Below are 27003 nucleotides of genomic sequence, written 5' to 3' on the forward strand. Positions count from 1 at the left end.
ATTTAAAAAAAGTGCTGCGCCGCCCCCCTGCCGATTTTTTTGTAACGGCAAGGGGGTTAAAAGACAGATTATGATATTTTTTTCTATTCGATTCTTCAAGTTTTCTGTCTCTTCATTCCCTCTATCTCTCTGTACCCTTATACTCACCCATGCATATCTCCCAACTGCCTCTTATTTTAGAACCAAATGTTATGTTAATCTTATGCAGAGTTATGCAGCTTGGAATTAGGTCAATCGAATCATCAGCTACTGTATTGAACTGGTCCAAGTTCAGGCTGCTTATATTTACATAAATTGAAAATAAAATTTGCGTCAACTCAAAATAATTAGCATTTTACTGACCAATGACCATCTCTATTCAGGAACCATGATCCACGACACCGGTACAACCACCAATTGTGGAAATGCCACTGCTACCAGAAGTGACAGTAGCAGACCAGGCCTCTTTAACCCATTATCAGCTTCAATAGAGTTATCTAGTTTAAGGTAAGTGCACTGCTTTTGACCTCGGTCAGCAGAAGTCGTTGTGCTGTAAATTCTTGGAATGCTTCTATCTCTCTCTCTAGCAGAAAATATAGAAACTGAAAGCAGAAGTCCTGTGTTATTGTCTCACACTGCCCCCTAGTGACCATAAATACACATTACAGCAGTACTAATTAGAAGCAAGAAAATGTAAAATATAAAGAAATAAAAAATACGGTAAAATAAATTGGCCTGGAACACTTGCAAGCCTCTAAATAAATTGGCTGCGAAAGGGTTAATTAAATTTCAAACACCTCAGCATTATATAGTTGTTGAAACTCTGGGAGTCTGGCTGCTTTCCAGGGACAGCCACAGCATGAGAAAGGTGTAAGCAGGATAAAGGCATGGTTTGTTAATTATACATACATTTAAAAAGGGTGCTGCGGTAATTTGGGTGTCAGAGAAAGCCGGCAGTGTAATATCGGTAAAATCACCAATATTCCACTATTTATTCCCGATAGTAAAATATCTGTAATCTTTACTGATATTTTACCAATACCCAACCTAACCCTGTTCTCACACGAGTCTCCCTCTACCGATGCCTAACCCTAAATGATCCGTCTGCAGAAAAATCCATCGCCAATATTTATGGTTAACCCTAACCTACTCTCACATGAACCCTCCCTCTACCGATGCCTAACTCTAAGCGAAAACCCCAACAGATGCCCAACACTAACTGATCCTCCAACCAATGTCTAACCTTAACACAGAGTAGGGACATCAAGAGCCAAATATAGTGTAGTATGCACTAGTAATTGAAATGCAGTATGATAGAGCAATAAGCTATGCTCACAAAGCAGGGTTACCTCGAAGGCAACCAATGTATAGGCAGGTAGGGAGATTAGACCTGACCCCACTAAGGATTAAGAAGTCGTTCTCCATAGATGAGGGAAAAAAAGGGTAACACTCAGGGCCGGATTTGTACTTTTTACCGCCCTAGGCCCATTACCTCCAGCCGCCCCATGACAACAACGTGGTTAGGATAGGGTTATCGGTCATAGAAAAGGGGGGGAGGTTAGAAATACTAATAGATCAGGTTATTAGGTTTAAGTACTTACAAAAAAAAAAATAAAAAGGGCTTAGGAAAGATTAAAAAATAGGGCTTTTGGCAATTTAGGTTGAGGCTAAGAATTTGAGAATAGCATTATGGGAAAAGGATTAAAATTGAGTATCAGGTTAAAATGCAGCTGGCCATACAATTATAGATTTCTACCCAATTTTCCAAAGCGATCGGCCCCTTTCTGAAAGGAATCTGTTCAGAAGGAATTGATTCCTACCACACACAGCACATTCATTTTTAATAGATTCCAGCAGGTTATCTATTGAAAACTGATCGAACCCCAACGTTGCACTGTTTGATATAACGCAACGCTATGGCCTATCAATCATCTACCACTCCTGCTCCACCCCCAATTGACCCAGCCGTCCTGTTTGATTGATACTTTAGATACATTTTTGGTCAAAATCAATGAAATATAAAGGAATTGATTTCCATTTGATTTGATCAGAGTGAACGAATCTGCAGGGAATCCAATTAGAAATGTAATGTGTGTGTATGGGGACCTTTGCTGATCACAATACTAAGGTGATTAAAGGACCACTATCGTGAAAAAAGTAGGCATTTACAATCTGACCGGTTTTGGGCCAGTCCATCTCCACATGGAGGATTCTCAGGGTTTTCTTTGTTTTCAACAGTATTTCCTGAACAGCAGTTTAACTGTCAAAATAGTAATCTACCAGCCAACCTCCCTACTCACTTGCACACTATTTTGTCAGTTACACTTTGCAACTGCTGTTCAGGAAATGCTGTTGAAAACATAGAAAACGCTGAGAATCCCCCATGAGGAGATGGACTGGCCATAAACCTGTTGTTCAGTCAGATATTAACTGCCTACTTTTTTCACGATAGCGGTCCTTTAAAGTGCTGCAGAAGATGTTAGCACTATATAAATACATAATAATAATAATGTAGGTCATTAGACTATGACTATGGTAGGATTAGATTGTGAGCTCTTCTGGGGACAGTCAGTGACATGACTATGTACTCTGTACAGTGCTGCAGAAGATGTCAGTGCTATATAAATACATAATAATAATATGGTAGGACATTAGACTATGACTATGGTAGGCTTAGATTGTGAGCTCCTCTGGGGACAGTCAGTGACATGACTATGTACTCTGTACAGTGCTGCAGAAGATGTCAGTGCTATATAAATACATAAAAATAATATGGTGGGACATTAGACTAGGACTATGGTAGGATTAGATTGTGAGCTCCTCTGAGGACAGTCAGTGACATGACTATGTACTCTGTACAGTGCTGCAGAAGATGTCAGTGCTATATAAATACATAATAATAATATAGTAGGACATTAGACTATGACTATGGTAGGATTAGATTGTGAGCTCCTCTGAGGACAGTCAGTGACATGACTATGTACTCTGTAATGTGCTGCAGGAGATGTCAGTGCTATATAAATACATAATAATAATATGGTAGGATATTAGACTATGACTATGGTGGGATTAGATTGTGAGCTCCTCTGAGGACAGTCAGTGACATGACTATGTACTCTGTACAGTGCTGCAGAAGATGTCAGTGCTATATAAATACATAATAATAATATGGTAGGACGTTAGACTATGACTATGGTAGGATTAGATTGTGAGCTCCTCTGAGGACAGTCAGTGACATGACTATGTACTCTGTACAGTGCTGCAGAAGATGTCAGTGCTATATAAATACATAATAATAATATGGTAGGACATTAGACTATGACTATGGTAGGATTAGATTGTGAGCTCCTCTGGGGACAGTCAGTGACATGACTATGTACTCTGTAATGTGCTGCAGGAGATGCCAGTGCTATATAAATACATAATAATAATATGGTAGGACATTAGACTATGACTATGGTAGGATTAGATTGTGAGCTCCTCTGAGGACAGTCAGTGACATGACTATGTACTCTGTACAGTGCTGCAGAAGATGTCAGTGCTATATAAATACATAATAATAATATGGTAGGACATTAGACTATGACTATGGTAGGATTAGATTGTGAGCTCCTCTGAGGACAGTCAGTGACATGATTATGTACTCTGTAATGTGCTGCAGGAGATGTCAGTGCTATATAAATACATAATAATAATATGGTAGGACATTAGACTATGACTATGGTAGGATTAGAGTGTGAGCTCCTCTGGGGACAGTCAGTGACATGACTATGTACTCTGTAATGTGCTGCAGGAGATGTCAGTGCTATATAAATACATAATAATAATACGGTAGGACATTAGACTATGGTAGGATTAGAGTGTGAGCTCCTCTGAGGACAGTCAGTGACAGGACTATGTACTCTGTAATGTGCTGCAGGAGATGTCAGTGCTATATAAACACATAATAATATGGTAGGACATTAGACTATGACTATGGTAGGATTAGAGTGTGAGCTCCTCTGGGGACAGTCAGTGACATGACTATGTACTCTGTAATGTGCTGCAGGAGATGTCAGTGCTATATAAATACATAATAATAATATGGTAGGACATTAGGCTATGACTATGGTAGGATTAGAGTGTGAGCTCCTCTGGGGACAGTCAGTGACATGACTATGTACTCTGTAATGTGCTGCAGGAGATGTCAGTGCTATATAAATACATAATAATAATAATACGGTAGGACATTAGACTATGACTATGGTAGGATTAGAGTGTGAGCTCCTCTGAGGACAATCAGTGACATGACTATGTACTCTGTAATGTGCTGCAGGAGATGACAGTGCTATATAAATACATAATAATAATATGGTAGGACATTAGACTATGACTATGGTAGGATTAGATTGTGAGCTCCTCTGAGGACAGTCAGTGACATGACTATGTACTCTGTAATGTGCTGCAGGAGATGTCAGTGCTATATAAATACATAATAATAATATGGTAGGATATTAGACTATGACTATGGTAGGATTAGAGTGTGAGCTCCTCTGAGGACAGTCAGTGACATGACTATGTACTCTGTAATGTGCTGCAGAAGATGTCAGTGCTATATAAATACATAATAATAATATGGTAGGTCATTAGACTGACTATGGTAGGATTAGATTGTGAGCTCCTCTGGGGACAGTCAGTGACATGACTATGCACTCTGTAATGTGCTGCAGGAGATGCCAGTGCTATATAAATACATAATAATAATGTAGGACATTAGACTACGACTATGGTAGGATTATATGTATGCCACTTCCCCACCTGCAGCGTGACGTCCCTCTCCCTCCCAGCATGACAACAGAATGCCTTGTCAGTTAGGCCCAGTGCACACTGGGTGGATCCGCCGGCCGCCTCCGCTTGAAAATTCGCATGGCTAATGTATCTCTATGGGATGGTGCACACCGGCGGTTTGAGGTTTTTAGCAAGCCGCAAACGTGCCTCCTGCTGCACGCTTGCGGTATGCTTAAAACCTCAAACCGCTGGTGTGCACCAGCCCATAGAGATACATTAGCCATGCGGATGCTGATGCGGATGCGGCCGGCGGATCACATACAAAATCCGCTCGGTGTGCACCCAAAACCGCTAGCGTTTTGACGATCTACTAGTGGTTTTGGTGTGCACTGGGCCTCACACAGCTGAGACACATCTGTACAGTCCAGCATTGTCACCCAAGGGGATTGGATCTTTATCCCGGACAAGTGACATCAGTCGCAGGTGTGTACGCACCTTAACAACGACCCATAAGTACTAAGAGCGGTACAAACTAATCAGGCAGGTTCAATTAGATAAAAACAAGTGTAATACATTTGTAGTCAACTTTCAAAAGTGCTATTAACCATGTAACGTAGCTGCAGGGAGAAAGTGCTGGTGCTCAAACATAGATCTAATTAGGTTGATTCATGACATGTTAGTGCGCTAAGCCACATGGGTTAAACCGGTGAGCGTACGCAATCAGCGTAGCGAGCGCTCTTGGCTGCTTCTTTGAAGTACAGTGCGATGGTATGTAGCACCACCGTCATACTTTACTAGTGCGGCCGCTGCTACATTAAATGTAACAGCAGCTGCGTTAGTAAAGTATGACGGTCGTGCTACATACCATCGCACTGTACTTCAAAGAAGCACGCATAGCCAAGAGCGCTCGCTATGCTGATTGCGTGCGCTCACCGATTTAACCCATGTGGCTTAGCGCACTAACATGTCATGAATTAACCTCCAATATCCTTTAAAAAATAGGGTGAACCAGTGATCTCAGAAGACTAAAAGTGCAATAAGAAAAGGAGCAAGTGTGAATAGCTGTGCTAGGGCAATGGAAAGACAAATGACTGTGGGGGGAGGAGAAGGGAAACAAATGATAAAAGGAATGACGGTGGTATGGAGAGAAGAGATGGAAGCCAGGCTACAGGACAGAGGGGACCACCAGGCAGCCCTGTTTTTAGTCAGACTCCTGGGAAGGAAGAAGGAGGGGGAGAGAGAGGGATCCCAGCTGGTCACTCATTCCCCAGAATCAGGCAGGCACATCGTGATTCTAGTCTAGTGTCCTGCAGACACTTCGACTCCCTCCCTTCCCTCTCACAGCTAGCGCTGCCACCATGCACAGATACCTGTATGCTGTGCTGAGAGTAGCCGCCCGTCTTCTTCCTGAATCTGAATCTCGCGGCTTGGCTTCTCTCCTCAGCCCCTCCTCCCTCAGTGTCAGAGTGGAGAGGAAAGGAGGGGAGGGGCGCTTTCCTCCGTGCAGTTCGTAGCAGAGACAGGGGACAGCTGATCTTCAGCCTTGTGTACAGTGTGCGACAGCCGCCCCAGCTCTCCTGTCGGCTGGTTTCCGCCCTAGGAACCGGCCTAGGTGGCCTGTGCGGAAATCCGGCCCTGGTAACACTCCTCCACCAAGGGTGGACTTGATATAGCGTAGTATGAATACAGAGGCACCAAAAGGATAAAAGTAGTGGCGTAGCTAAGGAGCTGTGGGCCCCGATGCAAGTTTTACAATGGGGCCCCCCAAGCACTCTATATATAGCAATTGATATGGTGCACGAAAACCTGCCAATGGCAATTACAGAGTCAGAGGTGCAATTAGGGGACGGGGAACAGTTTGTTAATGATTACCACTATTCAATGTATCTATAGAAATTATTATTATGAGCACAGGACCAATAGAGAGCCAATACTTTAGTTGAGGGAGGGCCCTTCGGGGCCCCTCTGACCCAAGGGCCCCGATGTGGTTGCTACCTCTGCACCCCCTATTGCTACGCCCCTGGTAAAAGTATCTAAAAAGTTTAAAACATGAGGAGGCAGTGGTGAACTCATCTCCTTCAAGCAGACACAAAAATTGCCAATGTGTTTGTCAAATAGAACAAGTTTATTTACATACTCCAGTGGACAATGCAACACATTTCGCAGGTTTGATCATCTAACCATTTCCCCTACTGCAATTCCAACCAATTCTGTACTACTCTACCACCAGATATCCACTGCAGAAGTTTGGATGCCACCATAGGCGCCCAATAAAATCTCTATATAAAATGCGGCTACAAAGAAGTGCCCGCACTTTGTAACTGCATTTAGTATAGTCGGCACCCAAATTACCACTTACAGGGGTGTAGCAAACGGGGTTGCAGAGGTTGTGACCGCATCGGGGCCCTTGCGCCAGAGGGGCCCCAAAGGACCCTCCCTCAACTACAGTATTAGCTCTCTATTGGTCCTGTGCTCATAATAATCACTTCTATAGATACTTTGAATAGTGATAATCATTAACAAACTGTTCCCCATCCCCTTCTTGCACCTCTGACACTGTAGTTGCCATTGGCAGGTTTTGGTGTGCCTTATCAATTTTTATGTATAGAGTGCTTGGGGGTCCCTATTGTAAAACTTACACAGCTCTTTAGCTACGCCACCGACCACTTATAGCCACTAATCGTAGCTATTAACATGGGCTCCTATGACGGCACCCTAATTACCTGATTTGGTCAATTGTTGCCAAAATTCACTATACTGGTGATAATCAATCACCACTAGAGCTAATGCAGCTTTTGGAGGAGGACCCCTTGTGGGACCCTCAGGTGCAGGAGCCCAAGTGTAGTCGCACCCTCTGCATCCCCTATTTCTATGCCACCACTGTAATCATGTGACTTGTGTGCCGCTTTCTCCTCCTGACCGTATAGGAGGTCTGTGGTAGCAAAAGGAAAGTCTACAGGTGGAGATTGAAAGCTCATTTAGCAGGTTGGAATAGGAGTGTGGCACAGAGCGTTGCAGATACAAAGGCTCATATGCAATTACATTTATCACCTGAGTTTTCTCCTAGGTGATATCTTCATAACTTGTCATAAAATGCCCATTAATCCACCAGCAAACAAGAAAACACTCAAGATGAATTTGATAGCACATTTTCACCCACTTTTGGATACTTTTTCAGTTGTAAAATGCTGAAAAATTTGTTTAATGAGAAGATGAAAATTATCTCCTAGGAGATAACTCAGGTGAAAAATGTAATTGCATTTGGGCCAAGGACTCTGAACAGGGTCGCCTTCAGGGCATCATAGGTGGGACTGCAGTATGGGGCCCGAGTGAGTTTGGGGCCCGGAAAGGGAGGGAAAAGTTCGGAGCTCACCTCTCAATAGCTTCTATTGTAGATAAATGACATTTGGCCTCAATTCACTAAGCTTATCTCCTGTCTTTAATAACGTTTCTATAGTTATCACCATGGTGAATAGGTATGTAGTATTCAGGAAACATTTTACCTCGGGCAAACCTAAAGTTAACTCTTCTGTCTTTAAGTTAACTCTTCAATCCTTAAAATAACTCCAGAATTCTAAAGTTAAAGACCGGCTGTTCATTAACCGAGTGTGAAAATAACTCCAGAGGAGGTAACTTAACTACAGAGGAGGTAAATTAACTACAGAGGAGGTAACGTAAGGAATGAACAGATAAGATAACGCTCTCACTGTGTGGAGGTAAGTTTTCTCTTGCCTTATTATCTCCAGCATGATCTTAGTGAATTGAGGCCAAAGACTGAGACTGCCAGGCTGCTGGATGATTGTTACTCCCTTAGACTCAGGAATGCTGTCAGCAGCACTGCACGCCCCCCCCCTGTTGTTTGAAGAGGGAGGGCGCCTGGGGCACGTGCCATGCCTGTACTCTTCCAAATACGCGTCTGGCCCTATGTAGGGCCTGAAATCTCTGAAGACAGCCCTGGCTCTGAACAATGGTGTCACCCACTAGCTGACAGAGGGACTGGCTGAAAGTAATGTTAAATATGGTGGCAGGTAAAATTACATGTTTCATCTGCTTACACTGCTGTCTAGCTGAAGTTCCATGTAAAATGTTTAGTCTAACTTTAACCGCTCTCCACCCATCCCATGAAGCACAGCCGGAGCGGAGAGCCTGTTCTGTCCGTTGGAGACATTAGCTGAGCTCACACTAATTACTACATTACTGCTGCCATATGCAATGCCAGTAATGAAATTACAGCTCTCGGACTTAACCCTTCTGTAACCATCTGAAAGCATAGAGAGGAAAGGTTCACTTGCAAGAAGAAGAGAATTGCCCTAAGGGCCTGGTGTAATATAGTGTATATTCCCATTCAGTACATTTTAAAGAGAACCCTTTTCTTGGAAAGTAGCCGTTGTGTGACCTGACGCAGCTAGAAGCTAATAGCCGAAGCACTTAACAGCAGGCTATGTGGGTGTGGTTGCTGGTTTTGTTTGGCTTGTAATTCTTAAAGCTTCCTTAACCCTTTAGCAGCCAATTTATTTAGAGGCTTGCAAGTGCTCCAGGCCAATTTATTTAAGCACATTTTTTCATTTCTTATTTGCTACACTTCTTTGCTTCTAATTAGTACTGCTGTAATGTGTGTTTATGGCCACTTCTCATTAGGGGGCAGTGTGAGACAATAACAGAGGCCTGCTGCTTTCTGTTTCTATATTTTCTGTTGGTAGAGAGAGATCAAAGCATTCCAAGAATTTACAGCACAACAAGTTCGGCCGACTGAGGTCAAAAGCAGCGCACTGATCTCAAAGGAGATAACTCTATTGAAGCAGCTAATGGGTTGAAGAATCTTAAAGTATCCCTATCCTTGATTCCACAGCCTCACCAGACCAGGTGGGCTTTGTTTTCTCCTAATTCACCTTTCCATAGAACCTGCTGCCCGACCTGGCCCTGCCATAGAAGTTTCCAGTAACCATCAAACAATTTGCTTCTAATACAATCCTACCAAGTAACACACCCAGTGAAAACGCCCTTCTTTTCCTGACCAATCTAATCTCTCAGTTTAAGCCAGCACTAGAGGTGGACAAATGGCCATGTGGACAGGTCTCTCCTGGTTGTGGTGTGCTGTTGGGTTAGTAATCAGCCATTAGCCCGTGTGTACCTCTTGAAGCCAGGGAACTGGCACTCGATGATCCATGGACCAAATGGTATAGGGCAGCAAACAGGATCTTATTTGTTGTGAAGTGTACTTGTAGGTGATGTGCACGCATGCAAGTAATTGCTGGTGCAGTGTGTAAGGATGCACAAGCCTGTGGGCTAATATTGAAGTTATATTTTGCGAGGGTTTCCTCTCACTTCATCAAGTATTACCTGATGAAGCAAGGACAAACCCTCACAAAATGCATTGTAATTTCTTTATATGATTCAAAATATAACTTCAGTATCCTGTTTTCTGTATTATACCATTTGGTTCACGGATCATCGAGTGCCACGTCCCTGGCCACAAGAATGACACACTCGCTAAACGGCTGATTCTTCACTGAACAGCCCACCACAACCAGGTGAGACCTGTCCACATGGCCATTTGGCCACCTCTAGCACACACAGTTTCTTTCAGTCTTTCTATCTTCAGTGGGATCATACAGCTACATCACCTGATCGCTCTACACCTGAAGTAAACCTCATTCTCACCAAGAATAGACTTTCTTCTGGTGCATCAAAACCCAGGTTTTTAAACAACATCATTAAGATCTTCCACAACCAACCTCTGGTGGGACATTTTATATATACAGGACCACAGATCTAATGCTGTGACTTTTTTAGTGGGCCAGTCCAGTTCAAGATTGTCAGTTCTTGTCTCAACTGTGCCTGCAACAAGAGCTCAAAAAGTCCAGAGATCGACTTAGACCACAACTTGTCCCACCTTAGAACGTTATCTCAATATACTTAATTGTTTAACTTCAGTGTTCTGAAAGGTTTTAAATTATCTTTGTGGTTGATGACCCATTTCCTCCTTATGAAAACACCCCACTTGACTGCTAAGACCACCTTTACGTTCATGAAGGAAACAATAAGTACCTTTGGGGTCCCAAGCAACATCAGTCTGACTGAGGTTTGCAAGTCACCTTCAACTTCTGTACAGAACCTTAGAAATCTAACCCTGCTTTTATATAGCCTATCGCCCATAAACTAACAAGCAAAAAAGGAAACAAGTCCAACCCTGTATCACGTCAGCTCTTCATTTATGTAAGACAACTGGGTTCTCTGTTACCATTAGCTGAAATTGCTTAAAGGGGAATATAAAAATAAGATTCTTCGAGAAGCTATCATCAAGGGCCATACTGAACGGCACAAGAAAGGAGATATGGAGTTGAAAGTGGGGGACTCATCTGAAGTTTCCTTGCCCTCAAAGAACCTTGGTCCAAAGTACTTGGGGTTTTCCAATGCAAAAATACAAAGTAATCTGGTTGCTTATGAACTGTTGTTTCCAAATTCTACAAGATTCAGTCTGTTTTTCACATTTATTTCTCAAACCTTGTTTAACCCGAGGCCTTTTTCAGATCGTAATCCTACCCCTCCATGGCTCATCCTGGTAGATGTGGAAGGAGAAGTTGAAGCAGAAGTAATTTTGAATACAAGGAAACTGAGTAGTAAGCTAAAATTTTGGGCAACTCTTGAGAGCCTTCCTCAAATCCTCATGACAAGAGACTTGGGCAAGCCATACACCATTAAACGTAGCCACCAGTGGGAGGCTTCCCTTTTTGGTGAGGGCTGATACAGGCAGATACAGGTATCTACCTTGCTTCCAACTGTCTATACTCCTCGTTCTCACCTTTAGGGGTCCTGGACTTTGAGCTGCAAGAGAGGCTGCCCATGTCTTCAGTCTTCAGGTATGTAATGTTGGGGGGTTGGAAGAATGCTGGGACACAGAGTAGTATTTTATGATGGGAGGAATTATGGCTGTAGTTGGCAAGAAACCTAACTGTTCACTTTTGGTAAAATTTCACTACAGTGCGCAGAAGGCTGTGGTGCCAAAGCTAACTGACACAAAGAAATATGTAAGCAAACACAAGTTACGCCAGTGACTGCCCTCACAGAATCAGGAAAATATGTGCCTGTCTAAATTATGTATGCCAGCCATTCCCATGCTAAAGGCCAAAACAATAGGGCTATAATTAACACAGTCGAGTTTCCACAAAAAAATATATCAAAGCGTGTTCTTGGAAAGAAGGACACAGGCACACCCCACAGTCCCACAGGAAACTTATGGACTTCAGCGATGCCTTTCAATGATTATTATGTAATCATCTCAAAATCATATTGTTTTGTTTTATGACTTTTTTTTTATTATTTGCCACCGGACCAGGCTGTACATAATGTACTTCAGCCAGACTAGAGCAGTGCAGTCAGGTGCAAGAGGCACTAAAGACTGGTGGTCTGCAACCAGATAAAACTACTACAGACATGCGCACTGCAGCCAGATAACACTACTACAGACTTGTGCTCTGCAACCAGATAACACTACTACAGACTGGTGCTCTGCAACCAGATAACTCTACTACAGACTGGTGCTCTGCAACCAGGTAACACTACTACAGACGGGTGCTCTGCAGCCAGATAACACTACTACAGACTGGTGCTCTGCAGCCAGATAACACTACTACAGACTGGTGCTCTGCAGCCAGATAACACTACTATAGACTGGTGCACTGCAGTCAGATAACACTACTACAGACTGGTGCTCTGCAACCAGATAACACTACTACAGACTGGTGCTCTGCAACCAGATAACTCTACTACAGACTGGTGCTCTGCAACCAGGTAACACTACTACAGACGGGTGCTCTGCAGCCAGATAACACTACTACAGACTGGTGCTCTGCAGCCAGATAACACTACTACAGACTGGTGCTCTGCAGCCAGATAACACTACTATAGACTGGTGCTCTGCAACCAGGTAACACTACTACAGACTGGTGCTCTGCAGCCAGATAACACTACTACAGACTTGTGCTCTGCAACTAGATAACGCTACTACAGACTAGGGCTCTGCAACCAGATAACGCTACTACAGACTTGTGCTCTGCAACCAGATAACACTACTACAGACTGGTGCTCTGCAACCAGATAACTCTACTACAGACTGGTGCTCTGCAACCAGGTAACACTACTACAGACTGGTGCTCTGCAGCCAGATAACACTACTACAGACTGGTGCTCTGCAGCCAGATAACACTACTACAGACTGGTGCACTGCAGCCAGATAACACTACTACAGACTGGTGCACTGCAGCCAGATAACACTACTACAGACTTGTGCTCTGCAACTAGATAACGCTACTACAGACTGGGGCTCTGCAACCAGATAACACTACTACAGACTGGTGCTCTGCAGCCAGATAACGCTACTACAGACTGGTGCATTGCAACTAGATAATGCTACTACAGACTGGGGCTCTGCAACCAGGTAACACTACTACAGACAGGTGCTCTGCAGCCAGATAACACTACTACAGACTGGTGCTCTGCAGCCAGATAACACTACTACAGACTGGTGCTCTGCAGCCAGATAACGCTACTACAGACTGGTGCACTGCAGCCAGATAACACTACTACAGACTGGTGCACTGCAGCCAGATAACACTACTACAGACTGGTGCACTGCAGCCAGATAACACTACTACAGACTTGTGCTCTGCAACTAGATAACGCTACTACAGACTGATGCTCTGCAACCAGATAACACTACTACAGACTGGTGCACTGCAGCCAGATAACACTACTACAGACTTGTGCTCTGCAACTAGATAACGCTACTACAGACTGATGCTCTGCAGCCAGATAATACTACTACAGACGGGTGCTCTGCAGCCAGATAACACTACTACAGACTGGTGCTCTGCAGCCAGATAACACTACTACAGACTGGTGCTCTGCAGCCAGATAACGCTACTACAGACTGGTGCACTGCAGCCAGATAACACTACTACAGACTGGTGCACTGCAGCCAGATAACACTACTACAGACTTGTGCTCTGCAACTAGATAACGCTACTACAGACTGATGCTCTGCAACCAGATAACACTACTACAGACTGGTGCACTGCAGCCAGATAACACTACTACAGACTTGTGCTCTGCAACTAGATAACGCTACTACAGACTGATGCTCTGCAGCCAGATAATACTACTACAGACGGGTGCTCTGCAGCCAGATAACACTACTACAGACTGGTGCTCTGCAGCCAGATAACACTACTACAGACTGGTGCTCTGCAGCCAGATAACGCTACTACAGACTGGTGCACTGCAGCCAGATAACACTACTACAGACTGGTGCACTGCAGCCAGATAACACTACTACAGACTGGTGCACTGCAGCCAGATAACACTACTACAGACTTGTGCTCTGCAACTAGATAACGCTACTACAGACTGGTGCTCTGAAACTAGATAACACTACTACAGACTGGGGCTCTGCAACTAGATAATGCTACTACAGACTGGTGCAGTAAGTTATGATGCAGTCAGGTGCTGTAAGTACAGGTGTAATGCAGTCAATGCAGTAAGGTATGATGCAGATAGGTGCAGTAAATACAGGAATAACACAGTCAGATCAGAGCCGGGACAAGGTTCTCCAGCACCCAAGGCTGAGACACCAAAGTGCGCCCCTCCAGCCGTCACATACTGATTGCTATTAGACTAAGAGGCACCCCAGGGCCCACAACCCCCCAACACTTTAATCTCTAGTTATCTGGATTGCAGTCACTGCCATGTATCCCCTTTACTTATTTCCCTCTGCTTCAAACACAATAGGAGAATGATAGCTTAGTGAGTTGTGCGCCCCCTCCTACACTGCGCCCTGAGGCTGGATCCTCTCTTGCCTCTGCTTCGGCCTGGCACTGAGTTAGATATACACTTATAATCATGCAGTCAATGCAGTAAGTACAAGTGCACTATACACAACGTGAAATAATAACAATAAGACTACCTCACAGTCCCATACCGACTGCAAGTACGATAAGCCATCTCAGTCTTGGCACAGAGCTGACCCGCGTAACACAAGAGTTCCCCTTTAAGGGAAGGGGCGCCGCGCACGGAAACACACCTCCTCATTAATATGAGTTCCGCCCATCACAGACGGCAGCCACGTGCTTTAGAACTGACAGCCGCGAGGCCGCGCCCCCTGATTGTCTTATCCCCGCCCCCTCCCCTGCTCGGCTGCTCTCAGGCTGTGCTGCTGTCAGAGAGAGGGCAGACACCGCGCTGGTCAGCAGCTGCATCCACTGGGCACAGCATGACGCTCCGGGGCTAGGACACATTACGGCGGGCTCTGTGGCTGGGTAAGGCTGCCAGCAGGGATTGGTGGGGGGAGAGAGGGTGTACCCCCTCCTAGTGGCAGCAGGGCAGCTGCAGCCTCATTCATAGCTTAGCAGCAGTGCTGGTGGGGTTGGAGCTCTGGCAGGTGACACAGTGCCAGGGTACTAGTCTAGCTTGGGGTGGGGGTGTGTGTGTGCAGCCATCAGTGCCCTCCTGCCTCTACAGTGGCACAGTGCAGGTGGCAGTGTGTGTGTGAGACCTTCTTCTCCAGTGCCCACCCTGCATGTTATACCTGCTTCCCTTCCCCTGATTTATCCATCTGTTGGCAGATAAAGAGCTTTGTCTATGGGATTGTATTATTTTTTTCCTTCTTTTGATCTGGCACATTCGCTTTCCTCAATTGCTTGGTGGCTGTTGGAACCCAGGCGGACAGGGTTGGGGCATCCAGAATATCTGTAGGTATTTAACCCCCCCTTCTTGTGCTCTTTGGCTTCATTAAGGCAAAATTACCTCCCACTCTCTGTAGTAAGCGATTCTTGGCTGCTCTGCTAGACTGAGCTTGGCTGTTGAGTGTTTTTATTTTGTGCTGTTTTTTTTACCAATGCTGGAAAAGCTGTGTTTCTTAGGAGCTGTATTATTTCTAAGATTCCTTGAAACGGCTAAAGTCCAATCCGTGATGTGTTGGTGGCTGGTCTTCTGCACAGAGCGGAGGATGGCACAGCCAAGAGAGTGGCACTGTGTCACCCTGGCAGGGGGGTGGGTTGTAGGGGGGGCAACTGCTGACTTGGCACGTCTTTGCATAATTTGCAAGTGCAACCCATTACAGGCAAGGCACCCTGCTGTGGCTGCAGATTGCAATGTTTTTGCAGTTCTTCTTCGGATAACACTTATTACTATGCTTTGTAATGGGGCTAGCGGTGCTTATTCTGGATACGCACTACCCAACAGGCACCCTACCTGGTGCATTTAACAGAGAAGCGTTCCCCTGTGAAGTGAACGAATGCATGGCGACCAGACCAGCTTTAACGAATCAAGGTCAAGTCGGTGAAGGGTGCTTTATTTTATTGTTGGTGTACTTTGCACGTAACAGAATTGAGCTGAATTTCCTTTTAGTCGGAGTAGAACTACAAGTCCCAAGTTATCGATCAGAATTTTGTCTGCGTGCATCGCTAATGATTTTGTTAACCTTAAAAAAATCCTTTAGTAACATGAATATAAAGGCTGCCATTCTTACCACGTTTTTTTTTTTTATAAAGCAACGTACCTGTCTGTCTTGTTGTTCTATTTGCTTCAATAGTTTGAGTCGGACACCTAGAACAAGCATGCAGCCAGTGCAGTCCAACCATCTCATCTGTACTTGTTCTGGATCAACAGGGAATACCATAGCAACCAGGAAAATGGCCCATTTCATGGAATTAAGCCAAACCACCATCCATATTGTCCACATGTTAGGTTTCCTGTAAAGGGTACCTATAGTGACACATAACATGTTGAGATAAAGGTGTGTGTGTGTACAGTCCCATTCCTGCTTAGAAGTAGGCTGTGTTCATTTTTCACTGTAAGGGCTAAACATTCAGGGATCTGAATGGTAGTTTCTCTGCAGCTGGACTGTAGTATAACTTTTACAAATAACTTGAGGTCATGGTCATGAAACACCTCTGAGTGCAGGGAGCAGATAAAAAGATTTGTAGTTAGAAATGTGTCTGTGTGGGAGCTGAATAACATAAAAAAAAACCTTTGTGTACCTGAGACAGTCCAAACTTTAAACCTACATTTTCAATCTTTAAAGCACAAACTAAGACTGTAGATTCCAGGAAAGTCCTATTTAGGACTATAGATACCACTGTTGTTTATCTGATCAGTTTATATTCACTTCAAGTTTGCTTTAAGCCCGGGCAGCTTCTGTCTCTACATCTTGAAGTGTTTTGGAACTACACGTCCCAGCATGACAGCCATGTTGAGTTTTGAAGTCCCTTAAGGAATACCCACGTGAAAATAAACTGAGATTAACTATTGTATTCATCCCCCTACTCCTAAAAAATGACTTTTTTTTAGATATCCCACAGTCTTATTTTAAATTGAATTCTACTCTTTAAGTTTTCACTGTTTTATTGTGTCTGCTCAGTGGCACATTCATTGAAGTACGCCAGAGCTAAAATATATGAACTATTGACCCTTTATCGTTTTCCTGCTCTGTAAAAGCTATTTTCTGCCAGGAAAGTATTTTAGGGCTGTAATTCCTCTTCTGTGAGGGTTACGCTATAGTCTGCACAGTCACTTGAATGCCTGATGTTTAACTCTTTCAGACTGAGAAAGAAGAAAATAACACAGCCTAGTTATTTGTGTGTTTGGCACTGTGCATACCCAGGTCTATCTCTTCATGTCACATGTCTCCTCTGTATTCCTTTAAAACTTGGGAGGGGCTCTGGTTGACTGCTTTGCCTCACGTTGTGCTTAACTTACGGTACAGGTGGTCTTTGATTGGGTTGCTGAATAAAGCACCTGTGTTTGCGGATTACAGTGTTGTGCTCTCAGAGCAGAGACGGGATGCTGGTAGTTGTCACTCAACAAGCAAATTACACGGTTTTAGCTTCTTAGACCCGATTGACTTGTAGATTCTCTACAAAGGATCATTTGTATGCTGACTCTGTGTACTTTCTAAACAAAGAGGGAATCATTCCAGACTGTTCTTTGCAATACTGATATTCTGGACTTCTATGCTCTGTAAGTACCCTGTACACTATCCTGCAATGAAGCTGACGTCTCTTAAGTTTTTTTTAATAGGGTATAATGTCATTTATGGGCTTTAAAGGGAACCCAAAGTGAGAGGGATATGGAGGCTGCCATATTTATATCCTTTTAAACAATACCAGTTGCCTGGCTATCCTACTGATCCTTTGTCTCTAATACGTTTAGCCATAGACCCTGAACAAGCATGCAGCAGATAAAGTAGTCTTTGTTGGAATAGCCATAAGCTTGTTCCAGGGTTTTGCCTCAGACACTACTTATCTGATTCAAATGCCCTAAATATAGATGGACCAATAGGTCTTGGTAAATAATATATATTATCGAATAAAGTTACATATAGGTATGCCTCTTTTAGCCCTCATAAGATGACAGACATTACTTATGCCAGAAGATACACAGGGCTGCCAGGCAACTGGCATTGTTTACAAGGATATAAATATGGCAGCCTCCGTATCCCTCTTTCAAATTGGGCTCCCTGATAAGGGTACATTTTCACTTTTGCTGTTGTTGCCATCAACATAGACCAGACCTGCAGAAGTCTTTATTTTGTAATCGGTTCCTTTCAACGTGGCGCAAGCTGAGAGTTTACAAAACTGAGAGGACGCTCAAATCGTTCCTTTTAGTATGGATGATGAGTGAGGACAGTTTTGCGAAATGCATGTACAGAGGCGTGGGGCGTGGCAGGAGGGGTTACCACGCCGACGCACTGTACACTGCTCTACTTCTTCCTGACACTTCCTCCTTCACAGCCAAACTACCCTTTGTAAAGGTGGAAGAGTCAGTAAGATGGAGAGCAGCATGCTGGGCATCGGAGAAAGGCAGCAGCAACATACGTGAGTTAACCCTTACCGCCGCACCCTATGCCCCCCCCCCCCCCCCCCAACTATCCTCGTTCATCTATACTTCTTAGCAACCTTGACTACAGTGCTCTGTTACCATTAGGGGTTTACAACATCTGGAAACTCCCACCTTCCTACAGGAGTAATTATCTGCAAGGTGCAGGGGTCATTGTAACACTTTTTTTTTTGAACACCAGCACTAATCCATGGACTGTCAGCAAACGTTGACACGCCCATCTTTATGTGCATAATAAAATCCAGCCAGCAGCAAGCTGCAATAAAGCATAATCCTTGATATCTAGAGAGAGCTGGATTGAAAGCACTGAGTTTCTTCTTAGTAAAAGTGGGGTTTCCCTTTAAATGTAATCCAGCTAAGATTAAAAAGTCTACAAGGGCTTAAAGCGCCAAACCTACCTGCTTCATATAGATTGTTAAAGCAAATCTGAAGGAAAAAAAAAAACATATGATATAATAAACTGTATGTGTAGTACGGATAAGGAATAGAACATTAGTATCTTTTTTTATAGCATTGCATCATTCTGTCATATTTGCAGTTTGCAAACCACACTATTTTTAAACTATAAAATTGTAAACTATAAAACAGCAGAGCTAATGACCCTTTGAACTTTCCTGCAGTAAAACCTTATCTCAAGCTGTCTCTCACTGTTTCTTTGATGTATAAGTGGTTCAGAAAACAGGACTGTCTTCCACCCAGTGGGTCAGTTCAGAGAAGCTCTTTTGCACAGATAACTAAAGTCTCTTAACTCTTCCTGTACCAGAAAACAATATGAGACTCTCGTCTTTGCTACTAATGTTCTACTTCTTAGCTGTACTACACATACAATTCATTATACGTTTATTTTCGCTTCAGGTTTGTTTCCAGTTATCTTGTGCTCTGCGATCCCCATCTAGCGTTCCATGCATATCAGCACTATCTAGAATGATGATGCCAACATGCATAGAGAGCAGTAATGCATAGCAACCAATCAGATTCAGTTTACTGTTCACCTGTTGGTGAAAGATGCATTCTGATTGGTAGCTGTGGGTTGTTGAGTGAGTTACGGCAACTAGCGTCATTTGTAGGATAATAAAGCAATGTGATCTTGTGTCTCCATTTTTAAAAGGATGCTGAGGATTGAAACCACCCCGTTGTTTGTTTTTTTTGGCTCTGGGTGATTCTATTGGTGAGATCTCTGTGGCTGTTTATCCACACCTGTTGTGACTGTTGCAAAGTGCTCCCCCTACTGGATTTTTAAATGTATTTTACATTGTAACACAACAAAGGTAAGGGTACACCCCTCGCTTTCAGGTGTGCAGGGGCAGAGCCTATGCTGGGGACTTATTTCCAGTGAAAACTGATACCGAACAGAATCAGCTGGTACGTCAGTCACCCTTGTATCTGAAATTTCACACTTTTTTTTCATGGACTGGCCTTTTATTATACATTCACGCTTTATACCTGGGTTGTTAAAGGATACCCAAAGTGACATGTGACATGATGAGATAGACATGTGTATGTACAGCGCCTAGCACACAAATAACTATGCTGTGTTCCTTTTTTTCTTTGTCTGTCTGAAAGAGTTAAATATCAGGTATGTAAGCGGCTGACTCATTCCTGACTCAGCCAAGAAGTGACTACAGTGTGACCCTCACTGATAAGAAATTCCAACTATAAAACACTTTCCTAGCAGAAAATGGCTTCTGCGAGCAAGAAAGAGGTAAAAAGGGGAATTTCTTATCAGTGAGGGTCACACTGTAGTCACTTCCTGTCTGAGTCAGGACTGAGTCAGCCACTTACATACCTGATATTTAACTCTTTCAAACAGAGAAAGAAAAAAAGGAACACAGCCTAGTTATTTGTGTGCAAGGCACTGTACAAACACATATCTATCTCATCATGTCACGTGTCACTTCGGGTATCCTTTAAAGGCAAGAACTTTATTCCTCTGTTTTGTACTATGTTCCTGTTTCCAATATCTATTGATAATTTTTATTTCACATCAAGGGATAAGATGAAACAAGCCATGGTTAAGCTATGGAATTGTCATTTTCAGCATTGCATAGAAAACAATTTATTATTTAGTATTTATATAGCGCCGACATCTTCCACAGCGCTTTATAGAGTATATATAGTCTTGTCTTTAATTGCGCCTCAGGGGCATACAACCCCTACCATAGCCATATGTAAAAGAGGGAAACCGGGAGCCCAATATAGTGTAGTATGTATTGGAAAAAAGGGGAAAAATGAATTGTAAGCAATTTATACTCACAAACCCGGGTTACCGTACAAGCAACCACTGTAGATGCAGGTGGGGAGATTAGGCCCGTCCCCACTCAGGACTAAGATGTCGCTCTCTGTAGATCAGGAACAGGAGCGTAGCAATAGGGGTTGCAGAGGTTGCGACCGCATTGGGGCCCTTGGGCCAGAGGGGCCCCGTTGGGCCCTACCTAAACCACAGTATTAGCTCTCTATTGGTCCTGTGCTCATAACAATCACTTCTACAGATACTTTGAATCGTTTTAATCATTAACAAACTGCTCCCCATCCCCTTCTTGCACCTCTGACACTGTAGTTGCCATTGGCGGGTTTTGGTGCGCCGTATCAATTGTTATGTATAGAGTACGTGGGGGGCCCATGTAAAACTTGCATCGGGGCCCACAGCTCCTTAGCTACGCCACTGATCAGGAAATAATAGTATAATCACCCCTCCACCTCGGGGTGGACACTGGGATCGTAGAAAGTGAACAGAGGCGCCAAAAGGATAAAATATGCTAAAATTGTTAAAACGTTAGGAAGGCAGTGCTGGACTCACCATCCCCAAACAGACACAAAGCTGTCGAATTTTCAGCACGAAAAATGTAATCACATACTAATTAAAACAGGCAACACGTTTCGCAGGTGTATTCCTGCTTCCTCAGGCAATAACAGAAGGAGTATCACACAGCACGAAGTCTAGTATACGGCTAGGCGCTAGCCATATACTAGACTTCGTGCTGTGTGATACTCCTTCTGTTATTACCTGAGGAAGCAAGAATATACCTGCGAAACGCATTGCCTGTTTTAATTGGAGTATGTGATTACATTTTTCGTGCTGAAAATTCGACAGCTTTGTGTCTGTATGGGGATGGTGAGTCCAGCACTGCCTTCCTAACGTTTTAACAATTTTAGCATATTTTATCCTTTTGGCGCCTCTGTTCACTTTCTACGATACCATAGCCATATGTTCATCAGAGTCTAGCCATTTAACTTATCTGTATGTTTTTGGGAGGTGGGAGGAAACTGTAGTGCCCAGAGGAAACCCACGCAGACGTGGGGAGAACGTACAAACTCCATGCATAGTGTCCTGGCTGAGGTTGAACCGGGGCGCCAGCACTGCAAGGCGAGAGTGCTATACACTACAACACTGTGCGATCGTTGAACAGTAGCAACTTTTTAACTGAAGGCTAACTGAAATGGGGAAAAAAACCCACAGAAATGTAATGTAGTTCATTAATCCGTGTTGCTTGATCGTTTGGCAGACCTGCCGATGATCTGTTGGTGTGTGGCATCGTTACACCCCTTTGCGTACAGATCACGGGTTCTGAGTGTAGAAGCTATGTTTGCATTGCTAGAACAAGCATGGTTGGTTTGCATAGCTCTAGGTATGCAGGTACACTTGGGACATGTAGAAAATGGAATCAGACCAGCGAGTCGATTGGGGAGTAGAGAGAAGTGGGACAGCCGTGAGGTTTATCCGCCTGTGTGACCTGCAACACATGATATATGATAGGGTTGTATAGCTGCACCTGTTTTCTTTTGTTGTTTGGTGAGACTGGCTTCACCGCTTGCATATCCGGTTCAGTTACTTAATCCCGTCTTGAGTGGTTCTGTGCAGTCTTCCAACATGGTTTAACCCTGTCTATGCCTGGCCATGTTCCTCTTGTGTGCAGATTTAGGGAATACATTCATTATACCTCATTGTTTCCCTCCTCGAAGCACATGGGGCGTAATGCAGCTGTATGCTAATTTACAAACATGGTAATTACCTGTTTGAAGTGTACCTGTCACTCTTTTTCCATTCTGCCAGCCATTTAAAAAACAAATTCAGCAGATTTCGCATCTTCTGTGGCAGTAATAACAGAATTGATCATTGTAAAAATCTAACGTTGCTTTTAAAGGACAACTGTAACGAGAAAAATATGGAGGCTGCCATATTTATTTCCTTTTAAACCATACCAGTTGTCTGGCAGCCCTGTTGATCTATTTGGCTGCAGTAGTGTCTGAATAACACCAGAAACAAGCATGCAGTTAATCTTTTCAGTTCTGGCAGTAATGTCAGAAACGCCTGATCTGCTGCATGCTTGTTCAGGGTCTATGGCTAAAAGTATTAGAGACTCAGGATCAGCAGAGCTGCCAGGCAACTGGTATAGTTTAAATGGAAATAAATATGGCAGCCTCCATATCCCCGTCCCTTCCGTTGTCCTTTAAATGTTACTTCTCATTGACTCTTATACAACATGACGTTATAATCCAATCTTTTTCATCCAATTTTACCAAATCTTTGTAGTATAAGGGTAAATTGAGTAAATGTATTGAATGGATAATATAGGCAGTTCCCTTATATTACATAGAAATGGTAAGATTGGATAGAAAAGATTGTACCGTTAGTGGCCACTTTTTGATTTTACTGTACTGTACTGTAGATTGAGTACCGCTTGGCTGCTCACCGTTCTGACAACTAGCCTGTTAAAGTGAATGGGAACCGCATTTAAAAAAAATGAGACAGATACTTACCCAAGGAGAGGGAAGGCTCTGGGTCCTATAGAGCCTTCCCGCTCCTCTCCTGGCCCCCTCGTTCCAGTGCTGGCTCGCCCGGTTGCAGTATTTGACTAATTTAGTCAAATACTGCTTTTCCCGTCCGAAGGAGGCTTCAGAAGTCTTCAGGGAGCCCGAGTGCTCCTGAAGAAGGGCGGCCTTGTACTGCGCCTGCGCAAGCACGCTCTCTTGCACGCTCACGCCTGTGCAGTATGGAGCCGCACGTCTTCAGGGGGACACGGCTCCCGAAGACTTCCAAATACCCTTTCGGTGGGGGATTGAAACGGGGGGGGGGGATTGAATTATTAGATCTTACCCTGTGTCACATGACTGCCATGGCAGAGATGGCAGATAAGCGCATTTGAAAGCACAGGCTGTTAACAAAGTGTCTGCTTCCATGAATCAGGAAGTAGAAACACTGCAGATTTATTTTAGGATTTCTATCAGCTGTAACAAAAACATGTTTTGTTTTGTTTTAAAGGTTATTATGCTGTTGTGTATCTTTAGAGCAGAGAGGACATTCTGAGTTTAGGTCTGCTTTAATCCATCATTGCCCACACGATGCCCGGCATTGTGGGAAAGCCCTGTACTTCTTCTCTGTCTCTCTATGCAGTGGTTTTGTCTCATTATCTGATTATTATTTGTAATCAGTTTATGATTTGCTAGAGATGAAAGAGATATCCTTATGGGCTGGTAGGGCCACACCTATAGTTTTCATCAGGGATGCTATTGGTGACCCAGTTCTTGTGACTTATGTAAACCTCTCTGATTTATATCTTTGGCTTTTGGCATTCTAGGCAGCACCCTTCCATGATGCCTGAGGACGGCTCTCCTGAACGGAGTCCCCCGGATGCCCCCGGCAAGGAACCCCAACACTACGTCAACAAGGATGGGCAGAAGATCTTCTGCAGATACTGGAAGCCGGAGGGGCCGCCCAGGTATGGAGGGGTTTCTAATTCTGGACAACTTTTCAGCCGGTTACTATATAATACACTGCATGGAATCTATTATAACCAAGGCAGGCTGGAAAACAGACACTGCAACACTACTTTCCAGTGTCGGCAACCAGGGCCACCACACTTTGGTGCAGGACGAACATGGCTAAATCTGATCTAAATCCAGACAGCAGAAAATCTGTAGTCAGTGGAGATGGTCAATCAGATGCTAATTATTCAGAGATGAAACACAAATTTAAAGGATACCTGAGGTGACATGTGACATGATGAAATAGACATGGGTATGTACAGTGCCAAGCACACAAATAACTATGCTGTGTTCCTTTTTTTCTTTCTTGCCTGAGAGAGTTAAACATCAGGTATGCAAGATGAATTAAAAAGTAGGCAGTTAAAATCTGACAGAACCGACAGGGTTTGGGCCAGTTCATCTCCTCATGGGGGATTCTCAGGGTTTTCTTTGTTTTCAACAGCATTTCCTGAACAGCAGTTTAACTGCCAAAATAGTAAGATACCAGCCAGCCACCCTACTCACTTGCACACTATTTTGTCAGTTAGACTTTGCAACTGCTGTTCAGGAAATGCTGTTGAAAACAAAGAAAACCTCGAGAACCCCCCATGAGGAGATGGACTGGCCCAAAACCTGTCGGTTATGTCAGATGTTTACTGCTTACTTTTTTTTTCGGGATAGTGGTCCTTTAACTGGGTCGGACTATAGCCTAAGGCTGCATTTCCACTTGTGTGGTGCGGAATCGCCGGGAAATCACCGCAGACGAAATCGCATGAGGGTGCAATTTTGCATAGGGTAGTAGGTGGGAGATTTTAACCATGTCACTGCCTGTGTAAATTAACATTACCTCCTATGCGAAGTCGCATGCGAAATCGCGGGGAAAAACGCATGCCAAAACCTGCATGCGATTTCCCTATTAGATACATTGTATGCAATTCGCTTAGCGGTGTGCGGGGAGCGAATTCTGAGGGCTCTGCCATGCAGATTTTCCCCGCACACAAAAACGCTCCGCACAAGTGGAAACAGGCCCATCCACTTGTATTGGCTGTGCGAATCCGCATGCGGACAACGCATGCGGATTCACTATAGTGGAAACGAGCCCTAACCCTCACTGATAAGGAATTACAGCCATAAACACTTTCCTAGCAGAAAATTGCTTCTGAGAGCAGGAAAGAGATAAAAAGGCCAATAATTTAGCTCTGGCATACTTCAATGAATGTGTCATTGAGCAGAGACAGTGAAACTGCAAAAACTTGAAAAATATATTTCAATATAAAATAAAACTGGGGATATCTAAAAAAACAAACAAACAAAAAAGTCATTTTTAGGAGGAGGATAGATACAATTGTTAACCTCATCAGTTTATTTCCACCTCGTGTTTCCTTTAAAGAGTACCTGAAGTGAATTCAACAAAAAAAAAGTTAGATGCGTAACTCAGTGGAGGAAAGCCTCCCGAGGGTCCAGAAGCTTCCTCAATCTTCTCACACCCCTCCAATCCAGCACAGGGACCCTCTGAATATATTGCTCGCGGCTGCACTACCCCTCTGTGTACAAGCGCAGCGCAAGCACAAAGCATGGCCCATGCCTTCTCTGTATTCCCTGTAGCACAGAGCCGCTCCTGCACCGCTTTTTCCTCCATGCATGGGCGGCTCCAAGCTGCTGTGCAGGCGCAGATCTCCTGGTGCCTGTGCAGAGAGGCCGCGGAGAAGAAGAGGGTCCTGGTGAGCCATGGAGGGGTCGATGAGGATCGGGGACGTCTCTGGAGTATCCAGAGGTTTCCGGCACTAGTGTAGTATCTGCTGTGTCCCCTCAACTAGACTACCACCAGACTTCCATCTACAGTGTTGAGTATATAACTTCTGTTTAGGTTTGCTTTCGTGTAAATTAACTCAGAATTGGGCCAATCAGATTCAACAGGAAGTGCTTCTGATTGGCAGAATTCCAAGTTGCATACAGTTCAATTTGTGGGCCGTTCAGATCTATTAGCATCTTATTGGTCATCTCTATCAAATCACTTGTTTATAGTTCAAGTATTTTATCAACTATTCGTTACACAGATTTGCCTGTGGTTACTCTGGGCTCTCTGCAGTAGCTCTGCTGGATGGAAGCTGCCCCGTGGGACTGAGTCAGCTGTCGGTGAGATGGGAGTGATTACTCTGACGTATATGTACACTTACAACGCATCCCTCCGGTTGGGCAGGCTTCCTTCTACCTTAAGGAGTAACTCATAACCCTAAACCCAGCAATGCAGTTGGGGTGCAAAGAGATGCAAAATGTTTTACTTCCTGCTTTGTGCAGACTTGTGTGAACCAGTGAGACAAACAGAGAGGAGATTCTAAGTATCTTTTAACACAAAATTATGTAATGTTGGTTTCCTTTAAAAAAAAAAAACGATGCAGACGGGTCAAAGATAATGTTTAATGACATTGAATAACATCTGTTGCTTCTGTTTTATGGCATGACCCTTTATAAATGTACTCAGGCATGTGCTCACCATTTGTGATTACTAGTGTTTACTCATGGCACTCCCACAATTCCATGGGTGAGTATCAGGGTGTGTGAGCTGTACTGGTTTGTAAGGTCACATGACTTTGTATTTGATGATCTTAGATAATTTTTTCA

General features: G+C 43.9%; 1 protein-coding gene across 2 annotated transcripts in view; it reads left to right on the forward strand.

Moving 5' to 3' along the window:
• Nucleotides 1-14949: 14949 nt before the first annotated feature.
• The window catches only part of MGLL (monoglyceride lipase), a 124211-nt gene continuing 112157 nt past the window's right edge, over nt 14950-27003 (forward strand). The window contains exons 1-2 of one of the 2 annotated variants that reach the window (XM_068252740.1): nt 14950-15059; nt 24216-24356. In XM_068252740.1, coding sequence (XP_068108841.1) covers nt 24229-24356 — 128 coding nt within the window. In that variant the 5' untranslated portion in view covers nt 14950-15059; nt 24216-24228. Of the gene's footprint in view, nt 15060-22077; nt 22101-24215; nt 24357-27003 lie in introns of those variants that run through there. The other variant, XM_068252739.1, reaches the window with a different exon arrangement.

This window comes from Hyperolius riggenbachi, chromosome 9, assembly GCF_040937935.1.
Source record: "Hyperolius riggenbachi isolate aHypRig1 chromosome 9, aHypRig1.pri, whole genome shotgun sequence".
NCBI lineage: Eukaryota > Metazoa > Chordata > Amphibia > Anura > Hyperoliidae > Hyperolius > Hyperolius riggenbachi.